Raw genomic sequence first — 26082 nt, 5'->3', positions numbered from 1 at the left:
GTGTCCGAAACCTGCACCTACTCACCTACTACTTTGGGGAAGTTACTTATCCTCTCTGAACCTTGGTTTGTTATGTATTCTGAATGACGATAATAGTTCATACCTTTGACATGACAATTAAAGGGTTAACATGTATATATTTTGTAGGAAAAATGGATATTAAAGGAATAATGTAAAATTTTGCACTTACCTACCTACAGGTAAATAAAAGGACTTATTTTTGCATTTTAAAATATGGATGGTGGTGGACATTAAACAGCTAGAGTACTTTTTTCACTGGATACATTTAGAAGAGAGATGTCAATGTCGACGACACGCTAGAAATGACATCTTTCTCAACTCCTTGGGATGAAAGACGTATTGGGAGTTGTCAAGTGCTTGTTCGTCCAGCGACTTGCCTAAATTCGGGCCCTCCATTTATCTGATAAGAAAGGAATAAAAGCATTTATTTCTTTTGTACTCTTCCCTAGCCCTGTCCTGAACAAAACTCTTATCAACCGCGCTCCTGCAGTAGCCACTTACTGCCGAAAGGTGGCACACGGTAGCGGCTCCAGGGGGCGGGGGCCGCCTGAGCACGGGAGCTTTGTGGTATCTCTCGGCTTCCGTTGAGGACGGCAAGATGGCAGCTTCCGACACGGTTAGGTTACGGCTTCAATTTGATTATCCACCGCCAGCCACTCCACACTGTACAGCCTTCTGGCTTCTGGTCGACTTGAACCGATGCCGAGTCGTCACGGATCTCATCAGTCTCATCCGCCAGCGCTTCGGCTTCAGTTCGGGGGCCCTCCTGGGCCTCTACTTGGAGGGGGGGCTCCTGCCCCCAGCCGAGAGCGCGCGCCTGGTGCGGGACAACGACTGCCTCAGGTGCGCGTGGGCGGCGGGCCGGGGACGCGCCTGCGCTGCCCGGGCGCCTCCGGCCGCGGGGCCGCACGGGTCGGCGGCGGGGGGCGGGGGCGTGGGCTTGGCGGGGCGCGGGCCCCGAGGGCCGGAGCGGTGTGGTCGAGGAGGGGCTCAGGAGCCTGCGTTTTGACGAGCGCCCTGCAAGCCTGGGATGCTCCCCAGCGCAGGTGGACGGGACGCGGGACAACCCTGCTGTGCGCCTGCCGGCCGGCCGGGAGTTCGCGCAGCCTTGCTGTCCCAAGCCCTCGCTCAGCCTGGCGCCGTGGTCGTGCGCACGGTGCCAGGGACCGGCCTTCCCTCGGCCGCGGGCAGGGGCAGGGGCAGGGTTCGGGGCAGGACGCCAGGCAGACCGGAGCTGGCATGTTTTCTTCAACCGTGTGCCTTGTCCGGCGTTAGCTCTGTGATAGCCCCGGGGGCATTCGGTGTCTCGCCCAGGCGTTTTGGGGTCCACTCACATAGATAGGTGTTTGGGTCCTTTTGGGTTCAAGTAGGTGGATTTGAGAAAGGCAGAGTCATTCCAGGTGTGCTTTTGGAAATGTAGAGAAGATGGCGCTGAGATGACTGTCCCAGAGCAGTAGGAGCTGCTGGCGAGGTGTGGAGATGCGGTCATTTCAGCTCAGATGCGTGTCTTGGACTGATTGTTTCAGGGCTTATTATTTTTTTTCCTCTTTAAACTTATTTATTTTATTTACTTGAAAGACAGATCTCCCATCTACTGGTTCACTCCCCAGACAGCCACAATAGCCAGGGCTTGGCCAAGCCAATGCCGGGACCCAGAAATGCAATCCAGGTCTCCCATGTGTGTGGCAGGAGTCCAACAACTTGAGCCATCACCTGCTGCTTCCCAGGGTAAACACTGTAAGAAGCTGGAACGAGAATGGGGCTGGGACTGGAACCCAGGTAGTCTGATGTGGGATGTGGGCATCCCAACCAGCATCTTAACTGCTGTGCCAAACACCCACTCCTGTTTCTCTTTTCTTATGAAAATTATTTATTTGAGAGCCAGAGAGGGAGCGAGCAAGCTCACCATCCACTATTTCTTTCTTTTTTTTTTTTTTTTTTTTTTTGACAGGCAGAGTGGACAGTGAGAGAGAGAGACAGGGAGAAAGGTCTTCCTTTGCCGTTGGTTCACCCTCCAATGGCTGCCGCGGCCGGTGCGTGCGGCCGGCGCACCGCGCTGATCTGATGGCAGGAGCCAGGTGCTTCTCCTGGTCTCCCATGGGGTGCAGGGCCCAAGCACTTGGGCCATCCTCCACTGCCCTCCCGGGCCACAGCAGAGAGCTGGCCTGGAAGAGGGGCAACCAGGACAGAATCCGGCGCCCCGACCGGGACTAGAACCCAGTGGTGCCAGCGCCAAGATGGAGGATTAGCCTAGTGAGCCGCGGCGCCGGCCTCCCATCCACTGTTTCATTCCCTAAATGTCCACAACAGCCAGGCCTAGGGCAGGGCTGAAGCTGTGGGCTTGGAGTACGATTTAGGTCACCTACATGAGTGGCAGGGGCCCATTCAGTCACCTGAGCTATCACACTGCCTCCCACAATCTGCAGGAATTAGCAGGAGGCTGAAATAAGGAGGGGGCTGGGACTAGAGCCCAGGCACTGCAGGGTGGGATGTGGGCTCTCAAGCACTAGACGGGATACACACTCCCTCTTCCCCTGTAAGCTTCAGCTTATGGTGAATTAACTCCAGAGTGGTGAACCCGCCCACTTCTTTTGGCTTGCCCCTTCCCCAGAATATCGTTGACTATTCCTTTTCCTACCTAGAGCACGTCGTAGTCACAGGATTTCTTCCGAACACTAGGGAATTCAGTTTGGAACATGACCGCCTCTTTGGCTCTCTCTCAGATCAAGAATGCTGTGATTTAATGATGTTCCACTGTTTCAAATGACAGCTTGAAAAAGCCTAAAATTCAGAGTTCTTTATCCTATTTATTGTCTGTGAAATGGGTCTTTATTCCCTCTGCAATTTAGGGAGTATTTAAATATTACAGTTGTAAGGACTGTCCCCTCCTAGAGGGTGTACTTTCTAAACTCTCCTCTGCCCAATGATTAATAACTTGCTGCCAGCTACCCATGGCTGTACTGCAGTTGATGAGTCATCTGGGAAATAATATTCTTTATAATGAAGTTAGCAGTGTCAGAAACCTCATGAAAACTGTTACACGTAAATTTCCCCTGAGTGTGTCAGCTCATGGCAAGACATGCCTTTTGCAGCTGGCTTCAGTGGTAAATGGGTAAAGCTTGGGAAAATCCTGAAAAATATTGGATTGTTTCTTGCCTCCAATCATCCAGCCTTCCCTTGACCGATTGACCTTTTGTTCATAGCTACCAAAGAAAACGTAGTCTCTGCTGTGGTTGGATGTGGTTGTGTGTACCCCCAAATCAGCATATTGAAAGCGTAGTCCCAAGTGTGGCAGTATTGGAAGGTTGAGATCTTTAAAACATGGGACCTGTGGTAGCTGGTAGGTCACCGACGGTACTGCCCTCAAAAGGATGAAGAGAATTCTCTTGGGACCCTAAGTTAATTCTCCTGAGAGTGAGCGTCATAAAAGAGTGAGTGTGACCCCGACTGCTCTGGTTTCCTTTCTCTCCGTGTAATCTTTTCCACTTGTGCAGTCTCCTGCTGTGGTGCCTGCTGCCAGAGTCCAGCTAACGCTGGTGCTCACCAGGCCCTCGTGAGGTGCAGCAAATGCTAAATGCTAGTGCTGTGTCCTTCCTTGAACATTCAAAACTGTGAGCTAAATAAATTTTCTTTTTTGAGAGTGAGAGCTCCCATTTCCTGCCTGCAGCAGCCAAGATGGGGCCAGGCTGAAGCTGGGAGTTGGGAACTCAATCCATGTATGTCTCCCCCATGGGTGGAAGGAACCCAATGATTTGAGCCATCATTGCAGCATCCTGGGGTGTGCATTAGCAGGAATGCTGGACTCAGGAGCCAGAGTGGTTTTTTTGTTTTGCTTTGTTTTTTAAGATTTATTTATTTGAAAGGCAGAGTTACAAAGAAGCAGAGGCAGATAGAGATCTTCCATCTGCTGGTTCACTCCCCAAATGGCCACAACAGCCAGAGCTGGACCAATCCGAAGCCAGGAGCTTTTTCTGGGGCTCCTATGGGGGTGCAAGGACCTAAGGACTTGGGCCATATTCTACTGCTTTTCCAGGCCATAGCAGAGAGCTGGATCAGAAGTGGAGCAGCCGGGATTTGAACTGGCACCCATATGGGATGCCTGCACTGCAGGCGGCGACTCAACCTGCTGTGCCACACCGCCGGCCCCCAGAGCCAGGTATTAAACCAAGGTATTCCAATATGGGATACAGGTATCTTAATTGGTATCTTAACTACCAAGCTAATTACCTTCTCTGCTTTTGTTTTTAAAATATCTGACTTCAGGTAATATGTTTAGTAACTGAAAACAGACCAATACTATGTCTGTTCTCAAAGTTACCTTAATGTTGGAGTAGACCAAAGTTAGTGTCATGCTTCTAAATATTATTTTCTCATGTGACGTAGGCAGTTAGCCTAAGAGTTAGACTAGATTTCACTGCTAACTGCAGAAAAGGTTGGGAAAGGAGAGAGACTGTGGACAGAAGTGCTCAGGGTACGTTAAGGATGGGGAGGAGATGCTGGACGGCCAGGACGCGGTCGTACGGGCAGACACTAGCCTGGCTTGGTGAAAGATGCGTCTGACCCGCAGAAGGCTCCTGTTGGGAGTGCAGGGGCTGCTGAGAGAAGTTCAGTGAGGAATGGTAAAGCCAGGTGGGCGAGGCCCAAGAGGCAGTGCCATACTTGTGTGCCATTGCTGCCAGCTCAAAGCCCATTCTCTCAAGCTGGAGGGCTTGACTTCACCTGCTCCCAGACTGCGGGCAGCTCCTGCAGGAGTTCTCTGAGTCTCCTGGGAGGCGGAAGTGCTGCCATTGACTTGGATGCCCCCATGTTATTTTACAGGGGTGCTAAAACAGAATTGCCACAGACTGTGGCTTACACCACAGGGATTTGCTTCTCAGAGTTTCAGAGACTGGAAGTTGAGGTGTGGGCGGGCGTGGTTTCTTCTGAGGCTTTCTCACTGGTTTGCAAGTGAGTCCTCTCACAGTCTTGGCGTCCCGTAAGGACCCTGGTACTGGCTACGTTGGACTAGCACCCACTGCAGTGAGTTCATCTTGACTTGATCACCTCTTTAAAGGCCCTGTTTCCACACAGGCACATTCTGGGGTGCTGGGAGTTAGGACCTCACCACAGGAATTTTAGCAGGACGTGGGTTAGCTCATAACCCACTCTGAAGAGGGCTCCGCAGAGGCCTGGTAGCAGCAGCTGATTTGGAGAGACAAGGTGGAGTCAAGATTTCTCGGTTGCAGAATCATCCTGGAAGGCAGCTGAGGGCATTCTCTTCTCTCTCTCAACTCTGTGACATTTAGTACGTGTTGAGGTATCAGGGATGGGTTCTCATTTCATATTGCTGTAGTTAGAGATTCCTTGGACATCCATTCAGGACATGTCAGGGAGGTAGTGGGAGTTAGGAGGACAGTCTCACCCGGGCTGAGGAGACAGTTTGGTTTCCTGGAGCCTCGAGTAGCTGCCATTAAGGTTCCCAGCTTTGTGCAGCTCTGAGTCACTGACGCTGGATGTTGTCTACAGCATGCTGATGGCTTCTGGGATATAAAATACCGAGAGCTGCTCTCATGTCAAGGACCTTGCTTGTCTAATGCCCATGGATAAATAGAGATCAATGAAGTTGGCCAGGAGCTGGTACTGTGGCTTAGTAAGTTAAGTCTCCGCCTGTGGTGCCGGCATCCCATATGGGTACCAGTTCATGTCCTGCCTGCTCCTCTTCTGATCTGGCTCTCTGCTATGGCTTGGGAAAGCAGTGGAAGATGACCCAAGTCCATTGGCCCCTACACCCACTGGAAGAAGCTCCTGACTCCTGGCTCCGGATCAGCCTGGCTCCAGCCATTGAAGCCATTTGGGGAATAAACCAGCAGATGAAGACCTCTCTCTCTGTCTGACCTTCTCTATGTGACTCTGTCTTTCAAATAAATCTTTTTATTTTTTTTAAAGTTGGCCATTGACTGCCTTCATTTCTGGAACATTTGTAGCTATTTCTTCCCATACTTTATTAAAGCAAAAATTTTTTGTTGTTAAGGAAATTGTACTTCAAAATAGTCTAAGGTAGAAAGTCCTCTATTTTCCCATACCCCACAGTCTCAGAGTATGCTCAGTTAAGTTTGGGTGTGTCTTTCCAGATCCTTTTCATACTTGTGCAGACACAGATGCGTATTAAACACAAGTGTCGCCAATGCGCCTGGTCCTGCGCCTTCCTCTTTCACCCAACACGTCATGAGTGTCTTTCATTTTAGTAGCAGACAGTGCCCAGCTGAGTGTGACTTGCCTTGGTACAGTGTACCATACAGCCATTCTTTTTTTTTTTTTGGACAGGCAGAGTGGACAGTGAGAGACAGAGAGAAAGGTCTTCCTTTTGCCGTTGGTTCACCCTCCAATGGCCGCCGCGGCCGGCGCGCTGCAGCCGGCGCACCGCGCTGATCCGATGGCAGGAGCCAGGTGCTTCTCCTGGTCTCCCATGGGGTGCAGGGCCCAAGGACTTGGGCCATCCTCCACTGCCCTCCCAGGCCACAGCAGAGAGCTGGCCTGGAAGAGGGGCAACCAGGACAGAATCCGGCGCCCCGACCGGGACTAGAACCCGGTGTGCCGGCGCCGCAAGGCGGGGGATTAGCCTAGTGAGCCGCGGCGCCGGCCAATACAGCCATTCTTTCACCTTCAGCACAGTATTCAGTAGACTGAAGTGAGCTGGCAGTACTTCATTACAAGCTAGGCTTTGGGTGAGGTGATTTTGCCCAACAGTTCCGCTCATGTAAGTGTTCTGAGCACATTTTTAAGGTATGCAAGGCTAAGCTGTGCTGTTTGGTAGGATAGGTTTATTAAATACATTTTCAATGCAATGATATTTTCTACGGAGTCTATCATGGTATAACTCCATTGTAAGTTGAGAAGCATCTGTATACATAGTAGGTGATCTGCATCTTTGTTTTTAAATGCCGTAGAGTGTTTCTTTATATGACCATGCCAGTATTTAGACAGCTCCTTATTAATGGATGTTTTAGGTTGGTTCCTCACTGTGGGGAGTATTCTCATGTATCTTTCTGTGCTTGAGCACTGATTCAGCAGGATACATCCCAAGAGGAGGTACTCCTTCATCAAAGAGAGGACGCATCTTCAGTTTGATAGGTACCAGCACACCGACCCCCAGAAAAGTTGTACAGGTCTATTTCTGCCAGTAATATGAGTTACTTTTGCTTGTTATCATGTGAGAGGTGGGGGAGCAGAGTGATTGAGAGCTCAGGGCCTCCCATCTAAACCTTGGGTTTGACTTGGCTCTCCAGCTAATTCATTGTGTGCCCCTGTTGAAGAAATTTTACCTCTCTGAAGGTGATAATGCAGGCAGTAGCCAGACCAGAGGAAGGCTGCAGGAAACAGGTGAGACTCACAGTGGGTAAAGGGTCCCCCTTGACCTTCGCGGTTGATGGGACAGGTTTATTAGAAACCTACTAGCGTCTCCTTCAGAGGACAGCAACATCTGATGGTTGTTAAATACAAATTAGACCTGGTGTTCCAATAGCACTTGCTCTGAGCTAGGTGTGCTCTAAATATACAGTAGCTCAACTGAGAACTGTGATTACCATTATCTTCCTTTGTATACCTAGGAAAGGCTGAGGTAATGGTTTTAAAATAATCGAATTACACTGAGAAGAGGGATTTGAACCCATGTAATCACTTTGGCCTTGAAAGGCAGTGAGTGGAAGTGTTAGGCAGGGTAGGTGGGTATGTTTGTTTTTTAAAAAGATTTATTTATTTATTTGAAAGGCAGAGCAACAGAGAGAAAGAGAGGAAGGGAGTTAGAGGGACATAAAGGAGAGGTAGAGGAAGGGAGAGATGTTGGGAGGGAGGGAATTAGAGGGACAGAAAGAGAAAGAGAGATCTTCCATCCACTGGTTTATTCCCCCAAATGGCTACAATGGCTGGGGCTGGTGCAGGCCAAAGCCAGGAGCCTGGAACTCCTTCTGAGTCTCCCATGTGAGTGGCAGAGGCTCCAAGCACTTAGGCAATCCTGCGGTGCTTTCCCAGGCACTTTAGCAGGAACTGGATGGGAAGTGGAGCAGTCAGGACTCAACTTCAGTTTGGGATGCCAGCATCACAAGCTGCAGCTTAACCTGCTGCTTCACATCAGCCCCACATGTCCGTTTCTGTTTATCGAAATCCTTAAAGTAGCATTGCAGATTTACAGGGAATACTTGCATCTTGCTAATACCACATAATTTGCCCAGATGGAGGATCTGTTTTAAAAGTTTTTTGGTTATCATATCTCTTATCGCTAATAAAATAAGCAATTCACTTCTGTTTGTGAAAGGACAGCTCTGTTTGTTGTTGGGGATCCAGATAGAGGAATGAAAAACGTTGCAGGGCTGGCGTTGTGCCATTGTGGGTAAAGCCGCTGCCTGCAGTGCTGGCATTCCATATGGGTGCCAATTCTAGTCCTGGCTGCTCCACTTCTGATCCAGCTCTATGCTATGCCCTGGGAAAGCAGTAGAAGATGGCCCAAGTCCTTGGGCCCCTGCACCCACGTGGGAGACCCGGAAGAAGCTCCCAGCTGCTGGCTTTGGGTCAGCACAGCTCCGGCCATTGCGGCCATTTGGGGAGTGAACCAGCAGGTGGAAGACCTCTCACTCTCTCTCTCTGCCTCTCCTCCCTCTGTAACTCTTTCAAATAAATGAATAAATCTTAAAAAAAAAAAAAAAGGAATTGAACCTTGAATTACAACGTTGCTACAAGTAAAAACAAATTAAATTTTTTAAAAAAGGAGAAAACTGATAGTCTGACCTTTTCTAAAACTACTACTACTGCTTCTTTTTTTAAAGATTTATTTATTTATTTAAACATCAGAGAGAGATCATCATTCACTTGTTTGCTTCCTAGATGGCTGCAATGGCCAAACATCTGGGCATCCCTAGCCCAGTCAAGTTGACACATAAAATTAACCACAACAAGTCATCGAATATTATGGGTCACTGTAACTATCCCTCAGAACATGAATTGTTTAGCATCTTACTAAACTTTTTTTAAAGATTTATTTTATTTATTTGAAAAAGTTAGAGAGAGAGGTCAAGACAGAAAGGTCTTCATCTGCTGGTTTACTCCCCAGAGGGCCACAATGGCTAGGGTTGCACTTATCTGAAGCCAGGAGCTTCTTCTAGGTCTCCCATGCGGGTGCAGGGGCCCAAGGACTTGGGTCATCTTCCACTGCTATCCCAGGCCATAGCAGAGAGCTGGATCCGAAGAGAAGCAGCCAGGACTAGAACTGGTGCCCATATGGGATGCCGGTGCTTTAGGCCAGGACTTTAACCCACTGCGCCACAGCGCTGGCCCTTCCTAAATTTTTAAAAAATATTTATTTATTTGAAAGAGTTACAGACAGGTAGAGAGAGAGGTCTTCCATCTGCTGGTTCACTCCCTAGATGGCCACAACTGCTGGAGCTGGGCCAATCAGAGGCCAGGAGCCAGTAGTTTCTTGTGAATCTCCCACGAGGGTTCGGGGCCCAAGGACTTGGGCCATCTCTACTGCCTTCCCAGGCCACAGCAGAGAGCTGCTTTGCTGGATGGAAAATGGAGCAGCTGGGACTCAAACCTGAGTTTATATAGGATGCTGGCACTGCAGGCAGTGGCAGCTTTTACCCACTCACTATGCCACAATGCTGGCCCCCTGCCTAAAGTTTTTTATTTTTAAAGATTTATTTATTTATTTTAAAGTCAGAGTTACAGAGAGAGAGAGAGAGAGGTCTTCCATCTGCTGGTTCACTCCCCAGTTGGCTGCAACGGCCGGGGCTGCATCGATCCGAAGCCAGGAGCCAGGAGCTTCTTCCGGGTCTCTCACGTGGGTGCAGAGAGCTGGATTGGAAGTGGAGCAGTTGGGACTCGAACTAGTGCCCATATGGGATGCCAGCACTGGAGGTGACAGCTTTATCCACTATGCCACAACACTGGCCCCTCAACATAAAAAGGCAACTCAACATTCCAAAAACAAAAATGGATAATCATCTTTTAGGGTTGGTAACATACATGTAGTGGAAAGTTGAGTGTTGAAATTAGATTGAGAATTAAATTGCTTTTCTGCTACTTGTCAGCTGTGGATTCTGGGCAGGTTGCTTGTCTGAGATGTAATCGTGTGACAGACTCTGTGACGTGACAGACTCTCCTCTGTAGTGGTGTTTAGATGAGAGGTGATCCATAGAAGATGTTTGGGATGCAGTCAGTATTCAAACAAGACCAACCATTTGAAAGTTGACCATAAGTGATGCTGTCTAGGCCATTTTGTCAAAAGGCGTCCTTTGTGTGTTAAGTGATGCAACATTTTTTCATGGACTGGTGGTACTAAGTTTGTAGCATTATCTTGGTGTATAACTAAGTCCTTGGGATGTATTTATGCAGTGCTCACTCTAGCTTTCTCTTTTGTTCTTTTGACAGAGTTAAATTAGAAGAGAGAGGAGTTGCTGAGAATTCTGTAGTAGTCAGGAATGGTGATAGTACTCATTTTTTACCTAGAAAAGCAAAGAAGCGGGCATTTAAGTTGGAGGAGAACGAAGAAAGTGACATAGATTGCAAGTATTCAAAGAAGCATTGGAAAAGGCAAGAAAACAGTAGTAATAATGAGAAGGCCTTGGTTCCGCACACAAAAGCAGTCACAGAGCAGGCTGTGGGGAAAAAAAACAAGAGAAAGAACAAAGCGGCATGTGGCACGATGGATGACAATGATGAAGAAACCCAAAGGAAATCACCAAAGAAAAAAGAGAAATGCGAATATAAAAAGCAGACCAAGAATTCCAAGTCTCCCAAAGTGCCCGTGGTAAAAGAGTGGACCGCCCAGAACTGTAGTACTCCAAAAAGTCCTGCTAAGAACAGCCTGGCGAAAGCCAGAAGGAAAGCTGGTGTAGGCACTGTTTCAAAAGACAGCCCCAGTTCCTCCTCGGAGTCGGAGTCTTGTCACGAATCCACCAGTGATGGGCTCAGCAATGTCACTTCGGAGGCCAGAAATTCCTCAGAGAAAATTCCCACTGAGTTAGCAAAGGAAGGATCCTCTACAAAAAATACGACTGCAAACAAACTGCCTGCAAAAGGTGGCTTTAGCCTTACTCCGAGCCAGGGCAAGACCACCAGAACATCCTCGTCTAGTTCAGACTCGAGTTCAGAGTCGGATGACCAGTGCCTGCTGTCTAAGAGCACTCCCGAGAGTGCCTCGGGGCTCTTCAAGACGGCTGGCCTCTTTCCAGGGAGAGGCTGCCCGGGTCCAGGGCTGTCCTCACAGGTGCCACCTGCTGCCAGCTGGAAGTATTCTGACTTAAGCGGTGGCAGACAGGCTCCCGGTCCTCCCTCTGTTGCGACTCTCCCCTCCAGTCTAGGAAGAGGATGGGGTCGAGGAGAGGACCTTCTTTCTTGGAAGGGAGCCAGAGGTCGGGGCGCGCGGGGGAGAGGGCGAGGGCGAGGGCAGGCTGTGTCTGGTGTTGTAAACAGAAATGCTGACTATCAGAAGCAGAAGCAATTAAATGAAATGATAACAAACGCATCTACTTTTATCCAGGTAGGTATGATTGATTGTAGCTTACCTCCCCCACTTTCCCATGGAGTGTATCTGGAGTTCATGTCATGAGTTTACGTTTTTTTACGAGTACCAGTCACTTGACTAATGCTGTTTTTCAGAATCCAGTAGAGACACACAAGAAGGATTATAGTCTGTTACCACTCTTAGCAGCTGCCCCTCAGGTTGGAGAAAAGATTGCATTTAAGGTATGCTTTATTTTATTTATTTATTTAAAGATTTTATGTATTTAAGAGACACAGAGAGCTCCCATCTACTTGTTCACTCCCCAAATGCCCCCATTGTCTGGGCCAGGCCAAAGCTGGGAGCCTGGAACTCAACCCAATGTGGGTGGCGGGAAACTCAGTCCCTAAGCTGTCACTGTGCCTCTCAGGGTCTGCATTGGCAGGAAGTTGGAATCAGGAACCAGAGTCAGGCATCAAATCCAGGCATTCCAGTAAGGGGATGCGACTGTCTTAAATGATGTCTTAGCTGTTAGATGAAAAGCCTCTCCCCAAGGTATATTTTAAAACAGCAGTGATTGTAACCAAAATGGTTAACTCCATTTCCAAACAAACTTCACTCGTCTAGTCACATTAAATAATATTTATAAGAGCCCTTCTCACTGGTTGATGATAGAGTTCCCCTGGCTTGTGTGGGCACCTTTACATTTCACGATTTTCTCGGGTAGGAGGGAGGAGCTGTGGGAATGTGGAAGTGTACAAGAGCTTGGTATTTGTGACTTTTTTCTTCTGTAGCTTTTGGAACTAACATCCAATTACTCTCCCGATGTCTCTGACTACAAGGTAAAGTTGTTTATTTAAAAATAATTAAGTTTTCAGTATATTAATAAAATGAAAATTGTAGATAATGCTACTTAAATGAATAGTATAGAATTTTTTGAGTGAACAGTGTCATAAAGTAATGTAGAAAATGAAAACATCAACCTATAAACTTCTGAACAGCTGAATTCTGTCCATGCTGTTTTCCTGGCACTTGAGAAGAATATAGAATAAAAATTGATGAGCTTGATTTTTTTTCCTAATCAATTTCAACACATACTTATTTGAAAATCCACTCCCTCATGAGCCTAAATTTTGAAAGAACATATTATGAAAATAATAAATAGCTCTCACCTGAAAAAGATTATTTTTATTATAAGCATCTATTTCATGTATTTGTAAATGTCTTCTGATTATTATGGTCTAATATGGTATCTTTGCATCATCACTTAACCATGTAGTTCACAGTCATCCTTGGAATTTACTCTCTTTATATCTGTATGAGACTCTGTCATACAAGTTTTTCATTGTTCAGTAAAAGCTTGTCTCAGTGAGATTATGTTTCCTTCCCTTTTTTTCAACCAACAAAATTTTGATATAATCTTACTAAAATAAATACATACTCCTAATATGTACAATTTTTATGTCAGTTAAAAAGTTAAAATGTATACTTTCTTTTTTGGTATATGTCAGTTAAAAAGTTAAAATGTATACTTTCTTTTTTGGTATAATATGTAGAATTATAAGCATTAAAAATTTTATTTATTTAGATTTATTTTTATTTATTTGAAAGGTAGAATTACATAGAGAGAGATAGAGAGAAATCTTCTATATACTGGTTCACTCCCCAAATGGTCACACCAACAGGAGCCAGGAGCTTCATCCAGGTCTTCCACATAGATGCAGGGACCCAAGCACTTGGGTCATCTGCTGCTGCTTTCCCAGGTGCATTAACAGGGAGCTGGATCAGAAGTGGAGCAGCCGGGTCTTGAACCAGTACCCACACGGGATGCTAGTGTTGCAGGTGGCAGCTTAATGCGTTATGCCACAATGCCAGCCTGTCAGTCTATATTTTTAATGTAATAATTAGTAATGCTGGAAGGAAAGTTGTTCTGGACTATCTTAGACAGCCCAGGGTGTTGTGTTACCCCACCATAGATAACTGATTTTCTGTGATATTTGACGAAATGGCAATGAATATTGAATTGATAAATTTAATAACCTCTGCCAATTATAGTTCTAGATCATATGATTTATTGTGTATTAAATTGGTACTAGTCACCATAGTTATTTCCTTGGGAGGCTGTCTGCTTACTTTAGTTCCCAGTATTTTTTGGAGAGTTTTGAAATCACATTCAAAACCATTTTAAGAATTACAGTTGGTCCCACTCTTTTGCTTTGACCTCAGATGCTGAAATCGAGCTTGATCATCTGCTTTATTCGTTAAGCTCATCTCCAGAAGACAGATCTATCCTCAAAGAATATAGTCTCCCAGACTCCTGGCCACCATTTGGTTGGTTTTAAACACCACTGTTGGCTGTGCCCAGAAAAGCTGGGTAGAAGCAGGAGGAACTGACTGATGGGCCTCACTGGGTGCCTCCAAAGGCTGCCTGTCTGTCTCACCACCACCCACGTGCACAGGGCAGTGCACCCTCTTGATGCATTTGAAAACCAGCTCCCAAAGCTGGGGACCTGGAGGAAGGGATCTCTAATGCTGTCAGTGACAAAGGGACTTTCTGCTTGCAGCTTACTACCACTTGTAAAAGAGGCCCTGTTGGGACATGTGTGGCCTTCCCTGATGTTGTCACGAGCAAACCTCATCTGAGTTAATCATGCTGGCCCATGCTTTTCCTCTTTCTTCTATTCAGTCACTTTGATGACCTAGTCTAATCTTTACTTTTGTGTTCTTTAGGTCAGTGTCTGCCATTTGTGATTTAAATGTATCTATTTTGCTTCTGAGGGTAATTTTGTGTGTTCAAAGTGTTTATCAGAGAGAGGGGTTAAGAGAGGGAGAGAGATCTTCCATCTGCTGGCTCACTCCCCAAACGGCTGGGCCAGGCTGAAGCCAGAAGCCACGAGCTCCATCCTGGTCTCCCACATGGCAGCCAGGGCCCTAACACTTGGGCCATCTTCCTCTGCTTTCCCAGGCACATTAACAGGGAGCTGGATTCGAAATGAAGCAGCCAGGACTGGAACTGGTGCTCCGATGTGGGATGTCGGCTTCATGAGCAGCAGCTTAATTTCCCCTGCACATTGATTTATTTAATTTTTTTATTGAGTTAAAATTCATGTAACAAAGAATTTACCAGTTTACAGTCTCTAATTCAGTGGTTTTAAGTATACATACCATGTTATATGTGTTGATATTTGACTCGGACTTTTATTTTTGAAAGGAAGGAAAAATACTAAGCCACAATCCAGAGACCCAGCAAGTAGATATAGAAATTCTTTCATCCTTACCTGGTGAGTCTTTTAGAAATGAATTTAAACGTTTAGCCTGTACATACCTGTGGTGGTTTCTAAATAGCCAATAAAGAAACATCTATGGCCGCCACTTAGCCGGCCTCGCCGACTGACTGGCGATATCTGCGCCCCTCTGTGCTGTGCTCCTCTTAGCTGGATCACTGGCAGTCTAAGAGGAGTTGGGCAAATTCTAACTGCTTTAATATGTACTTTCATCAAAAGTTATATGAACTGATGAAAACGGAAAAGAATTATTTCCAGGAATTAGGAACACTACTTTAAAAATGCTGTTAAATTATGTGTGGGTGGATCAGCTATAAAAGATTGGGAGACATTCTGTAAAAATTTAGGAAGATTCTGTACTTAAATTGCCTTGCAAAGTTTTGCATTCTTATGTTAATTAACAAAACAATGGAAATTGCAGACAATACATTACGGGCATTGTTTACCTAATGAACTCAAAAGAACTACTTAGTGTTATTTCAGAAGTTTGACAGGTGAACATACTTTTATGTATTAAGTCAAAGTAAATTTTTAAAAAAATGTTTCCCTGTTTTATCACTGATTAACCCATTAATGGTTCTGAAAGCCTGGAACAGAGAGCTGAGCTGTGCCGGAGGGTCCCTGGCTAGAGAGCAGGGGAGATTGCTTTTCTTGGTTATTTTTTTGCAGACCCTACTGCAGTTAATTGTTTTTTGTTTCTTTTTAAATAAGATAGGGAGTAGGAGATTCAAAATTCTAGTAGATAGAAATGTCACAAGTGTTTTTAGCTCAATTCCTATGTGATATTAAATAAATGATTAGATATAACTGTTTTAAGTTTTATTTATTTGAAAAGCAGAGTGACAGAGCGAAAGGGAAAGGGGGAGACAGAGAAAAAGAGATCTTCCACCTGCTGCTCTACTCCCCACATGGCCCCAAGGGCTGGGGATGGGCCAGGCCAAAGCTAGGAGCCTGGAATTCCATCTGGGTCTCTCACGTGGGTGGCAGGAGCCCAGATCCTGGGGCCATTCTCTGCTGCTTCCTCTGCATTATCAAGGAGCTGGGTCAGAAGTGCAGCAGCAGGGACTTGAACTAGGGCTCTGATGAGGTGTGCCAGTGTTGTAAGCAGTGGTTTAACCCTCTGTACCTCGGATGTAACTTACAACGAGAGCTTTCCAGCTTTCCTCTGGTGAAGTTTCATTGGTAGAAGCCCCTTTTCTCAGTGGACAGAGAAACTTGTCCATCTCAGTTTCCACAGACCCGACCTGGTCATTTCTAGTCAGGTTGTTGCAGGTGATGACATCCAGTCAGAACTTTTCTTCTCCAGGGCATCAAGAAATTGGCCTGTAGAAGTACAAGGAGCCCTCTATTTGCATGATACTATTATATATGATTTTCAGTTACCATGCTTTAACCAGATAACACCAGTCCCCCAGTGCCATTGGGAATGTTAAGTGTGAGTAAGTCCCTAGAGTACTGCTGCTCTTCAGTCCTCAGATGGCTGTGTCAGTCATATACAGGCATCGTGACCTGTGACCAGTCTTGTCACTTCGAGAAGGGTTGCTGTGCAGCCGACATTTGGTTCACATACGCAGCAGAGCATGGAGTTGTGCTGTCTCCTTGTCTTACAGTGGCAAACCCACACAACATTGTACACAAATGGGTAATTCTGAAAGGGGATTGCCCAACAAAGATAAAAGTGTGGTCAACAGCAAAATGGGACAGCAAGTGATAGAGCTGAAGGTGCCATCAAACTGAATTTTAGTGGCATTACAGAAGAAATAGCTAATGGCGGGAATGTGAACTTGCTGACATAAACGAAGAAAGTAATTGTGAGGAAAAGGATGCAGATGGTCCCAGAAGTGCCCCCACCCAGCAAAACAACCGCACAGAGATGGCACAGAGCGAAAATGGAATGCGCTTTCATAGCTACTTTATGACATTAAAAGTTCAAGGGATAGAAGTGTTCAGGGCTGATCTAAGCTTAGGAAGGAGTGTGGCAGTTCTGCAAGGCGTAGAGGAGATGCCTGCTCTGCGTCCTGTCATACAAGAAGGCAAACACTGTGCAAGCCACGCTTGACATGTTTCTTACAAAGACATGAAAGTACTTCCACTTTTCGGTTTCTAATATTAAAGTATACCTCATAAATCCCAGTTCCACTTTCCTATACAGTAAAGGTTGTTAATGTTTTGATGAAAATTTTTAAAGCTCATGAGACCAGCATAGTTTGTACCATTGAGATCATTTTGCATGGTTTTTGCTTGCATGGTCATTGTTCTGATCTCTTACTACTGTGCAAAGCAGGGACTACATATATGATTTGTGAAGGCAGAACAACATTTCATGTGACCCCTCCCCTTATTATAACATATAAATGATATTTGAGAATTATCTTGTTTCACATTCTGTTCTGAGACTATGGGTGACAGTTCATCAAGCTCGTTGCTTTTAGATGAAGGAGAGATCATCTCTGACCAAGAAACTCTGCTGTCACTGGCACAGGCTTTTCTAAGGGGTTCCCGTTACTGAAGAGCACCCCTTCCTGTACGTGCCCAGCCGTCACAACTGTCCACAGCTGTTCTCCCAGCAATAGAAGTCCCTGCAGAACACCTGGACTGTTGAGAGGTGGCTTACTGTCTTTCCTCCTTCCCTTCTGGTTTCAGCCTTGAAAGAACCTGGGAAATTTGATTTGGTTTATCACAACGAAAATGGCACCGAGGTAGTGGAGTATGCCGTGACGCAGGAAAGGAAGGTGGGCATGCCTCTCTCAGCTGATTACTGGGGTCCTGGGACATGACGTAGCTTCCTAAGCCGCCTGTGTTAAAGCCATAAAGGATCCGAGCCCTAGGGGAGCGTGCCCCTCCCGCAGAGTGGCAGTTACAGGTCTAAGTGCAAATCAAGGCACCATCTTGACCTCAGAGAGCCTGTGTAACAAGTGGCACAAACAGGGCTTTGATGGGATCAGCAGGTTTGATGCAGTCTCCTGTGCATGTTTGTTTACAGTATGCGCAGCCCCACTTTTTTTTGTTGAATCCATTCCTGGAAACAGAATTAGAAAATTCAACCTTGTAGGCTTTCTTACTCCATTATTAAACAGAGCCTTGAAATAGAAGCACAAGCCTGTAGTAACCTTTTGTGACACTAGATGGCTCTCATTATTCATATATCCATATGGCCAAGCATCAGCGCTTGTTTTCTCCTGTTGTAAAATAGTTCCTGTCTGTAGGCAGTGAAGAATAAGCACTGTAGAGCTGCACAAAAGGGCACCAGGGGTCTTGTGATCCAGCTGGGCCACATCCAGCTCCCAGGTCTGTGGGCCTCACGCGCACTGGGCAGATGCCTGACCGCCCTGGAACCAGCCCTCTCCCCCTGCCAGCAGCATCCCTCAACACTTGCCCTAGATCAAAGAAGATGAGTTATGTTTAATGTAAAATTTAGTGCAGCCTGCCTAAGTCAGTTCTTGTAGCCTAATTGAACTTAGCTTACTTGGGACTCAGATGATTCTAGTTCTTCCCATTCAGTACAAATGAAAATTTATTTGACTGAATTTTTTTACTTACTGAAAACTATATGACCTATTTTATGTTTTTCCTCAGATCACCGTTTTTTGGAGAGAGTTGATTGATCCAAGGCTGATTATTGAACCTGCAAGTAACACCTTGCGTTCAGAACTTGTCAGAGTATGACCTCTCCACTTGTTAGTCTATAAATGTCTTGTTTGTGAAAGTGGCCATAACCTGAAATTTAAAAAAAAAAAAAAATGAGGATTTGAAAGTTCTATGGATTTTTTTTTGTTATCTTCACTGCATACGAAAAAAAAAATCTACCTCATCATACAAGTAACATGGGTGTTGGTATTATAGGCCTTCCTTTTTTGTCCCCCAGGTTAATTTTGGTTAACAAAGTTCCAGACACAACATTCCCTGCAGGCATTGTTGTAATCCAGTGTGGATGGTTTCTCCTCTTTCTCCATTTTTTTGACCATCAACTAGCAGTCCTCAGTAGGAGTTGGTAATACCAAGTACAACAACGTGCTGCGTATCTTGTCTCAATAAGTTTTGTTAAGTAACATTCTAAAGTATTGAAGCGTGTTACTTGACCTAATTTTTTAACATTTGAGTTGTTCCATTAAATGTGGAACATCTTATAAATTCCAAGTATTTTATACTTGAAATGGTTGAGAATTCACAAGTAGTTAGTTGGGTTTGTTATAGACAATGAGTGAAGGAATCCTTTTACATTTTTCCCAAATTTAAATGAAGGATTCTCGGGGCCCTGTGTAGAGCTGTGAAAATCAGAGCCTGTGTGTGTGCCTAGAGGAGAACGGCGTTCCACCTGGAGAGAGGACTCACTGTGAGCCACAGAGCAGGCAGTGGCCCCGTGCTGCAAGACGCCAAGTGCCTGGGTCATGTGCCGCAGTGAGGATCAGAAACGGAAACTTCCTTTGCTGTTTCTATTCAATACAAAGCTAGAAAGGCTGAATATATGCTGTAAAAATTGCTTTCTTTTAACAAAAGATCATATCCCTCCTTCAGCTTTGCAAATTTTTAAATAAAATCATATTGAACTGAAAGTCCGTGCTGGGTCCTCGTGTTGAGTTGAGCGTTGCAGCTTGCGCTCCTGTTCTACAGTAAGTAGTGCTGTAGATTGTGATTTTCTCTAACAAGCTCTGCTTTGACCAAGAGTCTGGCATTGCAGGGTTTGGCCAGTGGCGTTCTTCAGATCTGGGAGCCATGGGTCCAGTGAAGATGACGTCATGGTTTAATTTGCTTGGCATGCATATGTATGAGAATTGGGTTTGTTGGTTTATAATGGAAGGGTACCCCAGAAAGAGTGAGATTCATGTGAATGGTGGGGTCTTGGCACTGGGGTTCCATGGAGCACAGGATTTGGAAGGGTTTGGAAGACGAATTCAGGGCACTGGTAGACATGACTAGAGCAAAGGAAGTGCTGGCCTGAGGACAGGTTTTCCTCAGGTGAAGGTTCAGCGTGTGTGTTACCTTTTCCTTCTGTCGCAATGTTTTTCAAACTATGAAGAGTCCACTAGGAGGGTCAGAAAATCCATTTAGGGGCAATGACCAGCTTTTTTAAAAAATAAAATACAGTAGTTCAGAAAAATAAAAAGTGCATCACACCCAAAACACTGACGTTTGCTGTATAGTACTCACACTTCATTCAGAGAATCACCTGTGTCCTGGATCACCATCAGAGATGCAAATGCATTTCCCACTGCTTGAGATCAAGGGCTCAGGGTTGTATTCTCTTTGGACTGGGAGTCTAAACAATACCGTATACCAGCACTGAGAGGAGAGGGGAGAGGAAAATGCAGGTGTTGCATGAGAGGAACACGCAGGGATGAGCGTTTGGCCTTGCAGTTAAGATGCCTGCACCATGCATCAAACCCAGGCATGCCTGGGTCTGGTTCCCAGCTCTGGCTCCTGACTCTAGCCCCCTGCTATGCAGACCCCAGGAAGCAGTGGTGTGGCTCAAGTAGTTGACTCCCTGCCACTCACAGAGGAGACCTGGACTGCCTTCTTGGCTTCCGGCTTCAACCTGATCAGACCCAGCCATTGCGGGCATTTGGGGAGTAAGCTAGCAAATGGGAACGCTGGCTGGCTGGCTGGCTGTCTCACTGCCTCTCAAAGAAAAATAAATAAGAAGTATGTGCCAGGGACCTTGTTACACTGCTCCTGAGCTGGTGGTCCAGAAGCTCACTTCTAGATGAGGAAAATGGGAAATACTCAAATACCAGCTCCTGTTACTATAGGGTTGTTCTGTGGGTTTAGAGAAGTAGTTCTTCCAACCCTTCTCAACCCAGTGCTGAATGCCGACTTGCCAAAGATCACCCAGCTGGCAGAGGGAGAGCCTGGTGTAGCCTCAGAGCAGCTTTCTGTCCCCAGGATGTTTTGGAGTTTGTCCTGGCCTTGAGAGTAGGCAGGAACAGGGCACCTGCCTCACATTCCCTCCTGTCCGCTGCCGTTATCCTTGGGAACCTGAACCTTCTGGTGTAGCCCCCTCCTGCCCCCACGACTCACCCTGGTCCATCTTCAGTGTCTCCTCACCATTGTAAACTGCACCAACTGCCAATAGAAAGACTGACGCTGACTTGCTCAGGCCGTGTCCCACCATGCCTTTCCCCCTCTGGTGAAACCCTCCAGCTCTCTTCAGCACATCCCTGACGTCACTGTTCTCTTTGCTGTCCTCTCATCTTGGACACTGTGGTGGTAACTGAATTACAGTGACCTCCCTTGTCTGGGGAGGATACTTCCAAGACCCCCAGTGGATGCCTGAAACTGGGTATTGCCAAACCCTGTGTTTTCTCCTGTTCATGGAGAACTTGCACCTTCTCACTTAAAGGAAGCCCTCTAATGGCTTTCTTGGCATTTCCAAATCTCCAGCATCCCTACTCCTGCATTTGGGGGCCATTAGTCAGTGAATAAGGGATACTTGAACACAAGCACTGCAATATCATGACAGTCAGGCTGATAACCAACACTGCCGCAATCTGAGTGACTGACATGGACTTCATGAATGCCCTGGACCAAGGGGTGATTTGTATCCTGGGCAGAAAGGGGGGAACTGCTGAGATTCTGTGCTACACACAGGCACCCGATTTACAACTTACGACTCGCTTACTATTGGAACGGCCCATTTAATATTCTTGAAGTGCAGTTAACAACAGGTAACGGAAGCTGGGGCTAGGGAGGGACTGCTGTGCTATGAATAATTGCATGACAACAAATAGAGTAAATAGACTCATTCCTAGAAACTCAAGCTACCAAAACTAGCTTAAAAAGATAGAAAATCTGAACAGGCCTATAACAAGTAAAGACATTGAGTTAGTCATTAAAATCTGCCCCAGAAGAGCCCGGGACCACGTGACTTCACTGGTGAACTCTACCAAACATTAAACCTTCACAGACTGGCAGGACATGAAAGAGCAGGGAGAGCTCCTAGCTCGTTCTTTGAGGCCAGTATTACCCAAAGATGTCACAAGGAAAGTGCCCCCTAGTGTCCCTTATGAATACAGACACAAAAATTCTCTACAAAACAGTAGCGAACTGAGTCTCAGAACCTATACTCTGTGACCAAGGGAGATGTATATGGAAATCAATCAGTGTACTTTACCACTTCAGTAGGGAACAAAACCTAAATAGAAACAGAAAAAGCACTGGCAAACTCCCTGTAATGATAAATACACCCTGGTACTTGAGCCTAATAAAGGACATCTCTGAAAACCTCCCAGCTACATCAAACAATGACTGAAGGCTGAAAGCTTTTCTTCCAAGGTCAAGAATAAGACAGGGATGTTTGCTGTTGCCATTTACATTCGGCATTGTGCTGGATTTTTTGAGAGATCAATTGCATTTGTATACAACAGAAATGAAAAATTGTTAATCTTTTAAAAAATTTATTTAGGGGCCACTTTTGTGGTGCAGTGGGTTAATGTGCTGCCTGTGCTGCTGGCATCCCGAATGAGTGCTGGATTGTGTCCTGGCTGCTCCGCTTCCTATCCAGTTCTCTACTAACGTGCCTGGGAAAGCAGCAACAGATGACCCAAGTTCTTGGGTCCCTGCCACCCATGTGGGAGAATAGACCAGAATGGAGTTCCTGGCTCCTGGCTTTGACCTGGCCCAGCCATTTCAGTTTGAAAGGCAGGTTGCAGAGAGAAATTTTCCATCTGCTAGTTCACTACCCCAATAGCCACAGTGGCCTGAAGCTAGGCCAGGCAGAAGTCAGGAGCCTGGAATTCCATATGGATCCCTCACAAGGGTGGCAGGGGCCTAAGCACTTGTGCCATCTTCCGCTGCTTTCCCAGGCTGTTAGCAAGGAGCTGGATCAGACATGGAGCAGCTGGGACTTGAAATGGAACTCATTGGATACCAGTGTTGCAGGTGTTGGCTTAACCTGCTAGTCACAATTTTAGCCCCTTGAAATGAAAAATCTAAAAAAGAAGAAACAATTCCGTTATAACAGCACCAAAAAGAATGTAATTCTTAGGAAAAAGCCAACAAAATAAATGTAAGAAATATATGTTGTAAATTTTTAAAAATTGTAATACTGTTAAAATGAAAATATTCCTGAAATTGACCCATATATTCAACATCATCCCTATCAAAATCTGAGCTAGAATTTTTGGAGAAATTGATGAGTTGATGCTAAAATTCATATGGAAATACAGGGACTCAGAATAAATAGTTAAAATATATAATTAAAATATAATTAAGTTAAAGTAATTTTGAAAAAAGTTGGGAGGCTCACACTTCGTGATTCGTAAAAAAAAAAAAAAAAAAAGATTTATTTATTTGAAAGAGTTACACAGAGAAAGAGAGGTCTTCCATCCACTGGTTCACTCTCCAATTGGCTGCAACAGCTGGAGCTGTGCCGATCTGAAGACAGGACCTGGAGGGGTCCAGGTCTCCCACATGGTGCAGGAGCCCAAGGACTTGGGCCATCTTCCACTGCTTTCCCAGGCCATAGCAGAGAGAGCTGGATCGGAAGTGGAGCAGCCAGGACTCAAACTGGTGCCCATATGTGATGCCGGCACTGCAGGCAGTGGCTTTACCCACTATGCCACAGCGCCAGCCCCCACTTTGGGATTTTAAAACATCATATAGATATAGTAAGAAAGACTGGTACTGGCATAAGGATATAGATAAATGGAATAGAAATGAGAGTCCAGGGGCTAGCACTGTGGCGTGGTGGGTAAAGCCACCACCTGTGATGCCAGCATCCCATATGGGCACCAGTTTGAGTCCCAGCTGCTCTACTTTTGATCCAGTTCCCTGCTGGTAGCCTGGGAAAGCGGTGGAAGATGGCCCAAATTCTAAGGCCTCTTCGCCCATGAAGGAGATCAAAAGAAGCTCCTGGCTCCTGGTTTTGGACCAGCCCACCTCCGGCAGTTGCAGCCATTTGAATGAACCAGTGGTTGAAAGATCTTTCTTCTGTCCCTCTCTGTAACACTGCCTTTCTTTCTTTTTCCTTTTTAAATATTTATTTATTTATTTGAAAGAGTTACACAGAGAGAGGAGAGGCAGAGAGAGAGAGAAGTCTTCCATCTGATGGTTTACTCCCCAGTTGGCTGCAACAGCCAGAACTGCACTGATCCAAAGCCAGGAGCCAGGATCTTCCTCTGGGTCTCCCACGTGGGTGCAGGGGCCCAAGCACTTGGGCCATGTATGCACTGCTTTCCCAGGGCATAGCAGAGAGCTGGATCAGAAGTGGAGCAGCTGGGTCTCAAACCGGCACCTATATGGGATGCTGACACTTCGGGCCAGGGCATTAATCCGTTGAGCCACAGTGCCAGCCTCAAACACTGCCTTTCAAATGAGGAAATAAATCTTTTTAAAAAGAAAAATAAATAACAAAACTATGAGCAGTAATAATGTTCTCCATTACAAAAAAAAAAAAAAAAAAAGTTACAACGTGGAGGAACCTTGGAAACATGCTCAGCAAAGTAAGCCAGAGGCAGATGAACATACTGACAGAGGTGGTTTACTCATTACCAGGGGCTGGGACCCAGGGGGAATGGGGAGTGGTTGCCTGTAGGTAGTTTCTTTGAGGTGATGTAAATGTTCTGGACTTAGTGATGATGGTTGTACAACCTTCTGAATATACTGAAACATGCTGAGTTGTCCACTCTCCCTAAGGGGTGAGTTTATGGGATATGAATTACTTCTCAACTTAAAAAATTAAAAAGGGCAACTGATAATGTGGTCTGATTTACAAACACCTTTCTGGCAATAAACTCATTAATTTAGAGGAAATGGGACAAATTCCTTGAAAAACACACCTTACCAAAAACTGACACAAGAAGGCATAAAAATTCTGAATATTTCTTTAAGAGTTAAAGAAATTGAATTAATAATTTTAAACCTCCACATGAAAAAACTCCTGCCATCAGTTTTTTAACAGTGCATTCTATCAAACATTTAAGGAGGAAATAGGATCAAAATTCACACACGCCCTGAGACGATAAATGAAAGAACAGTTCCCAAATGATTTCTCTGAAGGCTGCATGACCTTGATGGCAAAACCTGAGAAAGGCAAGAAAACGAGAGACCCCTGCCCCTCATGAGCAGCTGAAACCACCCTTAACTAAAGAGCAGCAAATGAAATCCAGCAGTGCAGGAAAGGTGACACACCGGGACCAGGGGTTATTCCAGGAATGCACGGTTGGTTTGATCTTCTACCTGCTTATTCATCACATTATCCAAATATAGAAGAAACAGGATCACTTGCTAGAAAGAAACACGATTAAATAATCAAGAGTACCTCAATAAAATATAATCATAGCAGTTATGGAGAAAGTAAGAACTCTTAGACTCTACACTTAGGGTTAAGAGTAGGCTCATGGTGTGGGAGGTGGACATCATGGTCTTTCCCACACTGGAGCATCTGAGATCAGGAGGCCTCCATCCTGGGCCCTTCCCCATCTCTGGACAGTGGACGTCCTCTGTCACTTAGACTTCCCAGGCCGTCCTTCAAACAGGAGCGAGAACCGATGACCTTCCCACGGGGCTGAGGACTCGAAGCTGGATGCTAGAGCCATGGCCACAGTCTGAATTTCAATTCCATGAGGGTGGCACTGGTGGGAATAAAAGGCAGATTGTATCTGCAGGCAAAGGAGGTTTATCACTGCTCTCCCAAGCTCCAACACAGTGGGAATCTGCCTAACACTGCCAGCCATGGGCTAGTCTGGGCCACATAGCTCCCTTGTGACCAACAGGGTCACCTTTGGCTTGAGGACATTGTTCTACTGGGTTCCTGATCATCGCACAGCCTCCAGCCCAGGGGCAGTCCCTGGCCCTCTGGAAGCCCGTGGCAAGGGCTAACATGCATGGTGGTGCCCATTCCTGCCGACGTCAGCGTGCTTTGCGTGTGCTTTATTCATGCCCACAGTGCCCCCACCCAAAAGGTATTCCTGGCACAGCATGCCCTCCTTCAGCACTGGTCTGCTGCATGGTAGGTGTCCATAAACACTGCATGGATGCATGAGCGCAAGGTGTGGCCCTCTGGTCATCTTCATTTTCTAAGCAGCCCTTCTAGCCCTCTCCCCCGGGAAAGTGCATTCCACATTCCGGCCACCTCCCTCATGATAACTAGTTAAAGGGCTTTGCATGGCTTTCTTTTCCTGGACCCTCTCCATTCTTCCCTTCCTGCCTCCCCCCTCCTTCTGTCTTTCTCCTTTGCCTTCAACCAACAACAAAACAGAAAAGAGAACAAAGTGGGGATTTCGGGGAAGCCAGGGGTTGGAATGCTGAGTTCAGCAGTCCTGAGCTGGAGTCCCAGGCCTGGGATGGTTGTGGGGTCCTCACCTGTAG

At 46.1% G+C, this 26082-nt stretch overlaps 1 protein-coding gene across 3 annotated transcripts; it reads left to right on the top strand.

The window, feature by feature from the left end:
• Positions 1 to 597: 597 nt before the first annotated feature.
• Positions 598 to 19331, top strand: COIL (coilin). Of its 3 annotated transcripts, XM_089318596.1 has the most exons (8): positions 598 to 864; positions 4055 to 4177; positions 10423 to 11533; positions 11653 to 11739; positions 12289 to 12336; positions 14706 to 14775; positions 17422 to 17510; positions 18355 to 19331. In XM_089318596.1, the coding sequence occupies exons 3-8, from the start codon at positions 10697 to 10699 to the stop codon at positions 18442 to 18444; spliced, it is 1221 nt and encodes a 406-aa protein (XP_089174722.1). In that variant the 5' UTR covers positions 598 to 864; positions 4055 to 4177; positions 10423 to 10696; the 3' UTR covers positions 18445 to 19331. The 3 variants fall into 3 exon arrangements, with proteins under 3 accessions (XP_089174722.1, XP_002719145.2, XP_017204611.2); XM_002719099.6 differs by lacking the exon at positions 4055 to 4177; XM_017349122.4 differs by lacking the exons at positions 4055 to 4177; positions 12289 to 12336.
• The last annotated feature ends 6751 nt before the right edge of the window (positions 19332 to 26082 follow it).

This window comes from Oryctolagus cuniculus, chromosome 17 (assembly GCF_051225735.1).
Source record: "Oryctolagus cuniculus isolate XC-2025 breed Fujian yellow rabbit chromosome 17, ASM5122573v1, whole genome shotgun sequence".
NCBI classification, from domain to species: domain Eukaryota; kingdom Metazoa; phylum Chordata; class Mammalia; order Lagomorpha; family Leporidae; genus Oryctolagus; species Oryctolagus cuniculus.
The sequence above is the reverse complement of the archived record's forward strand: the minus strand, read 5'-3'. Positions and strand labels throughout refer to the sequence as shown.

What these genes read in the sequence shown, in the direction of transcription:
- COIL (XM_002719099.6), top strand. Translation starts at nt 620, where the DNA reads ATGGCAGCTTCCGACACGGTTAGGTTACGGCTTCAATTTGATTATCCA. An exon ending in CGGGACAACGACTGCCTCAG is followed by an intron (nt 865 to 10,422) that starts GTGCGCGTGGGC and finishes TTCTTTTGACAG; the next exon opens with AGTTAAATTAGAAGAGAGAG. An exon ending in AATTCTTTCATCCTTACCTG is followed by an intron (nt 14,776 to 17,421) that starts GTGAGTCTTTTA and finishes TTCTGGTTTCAG; the next exon opens with CCTTGAAAGAACCTGGGAAA.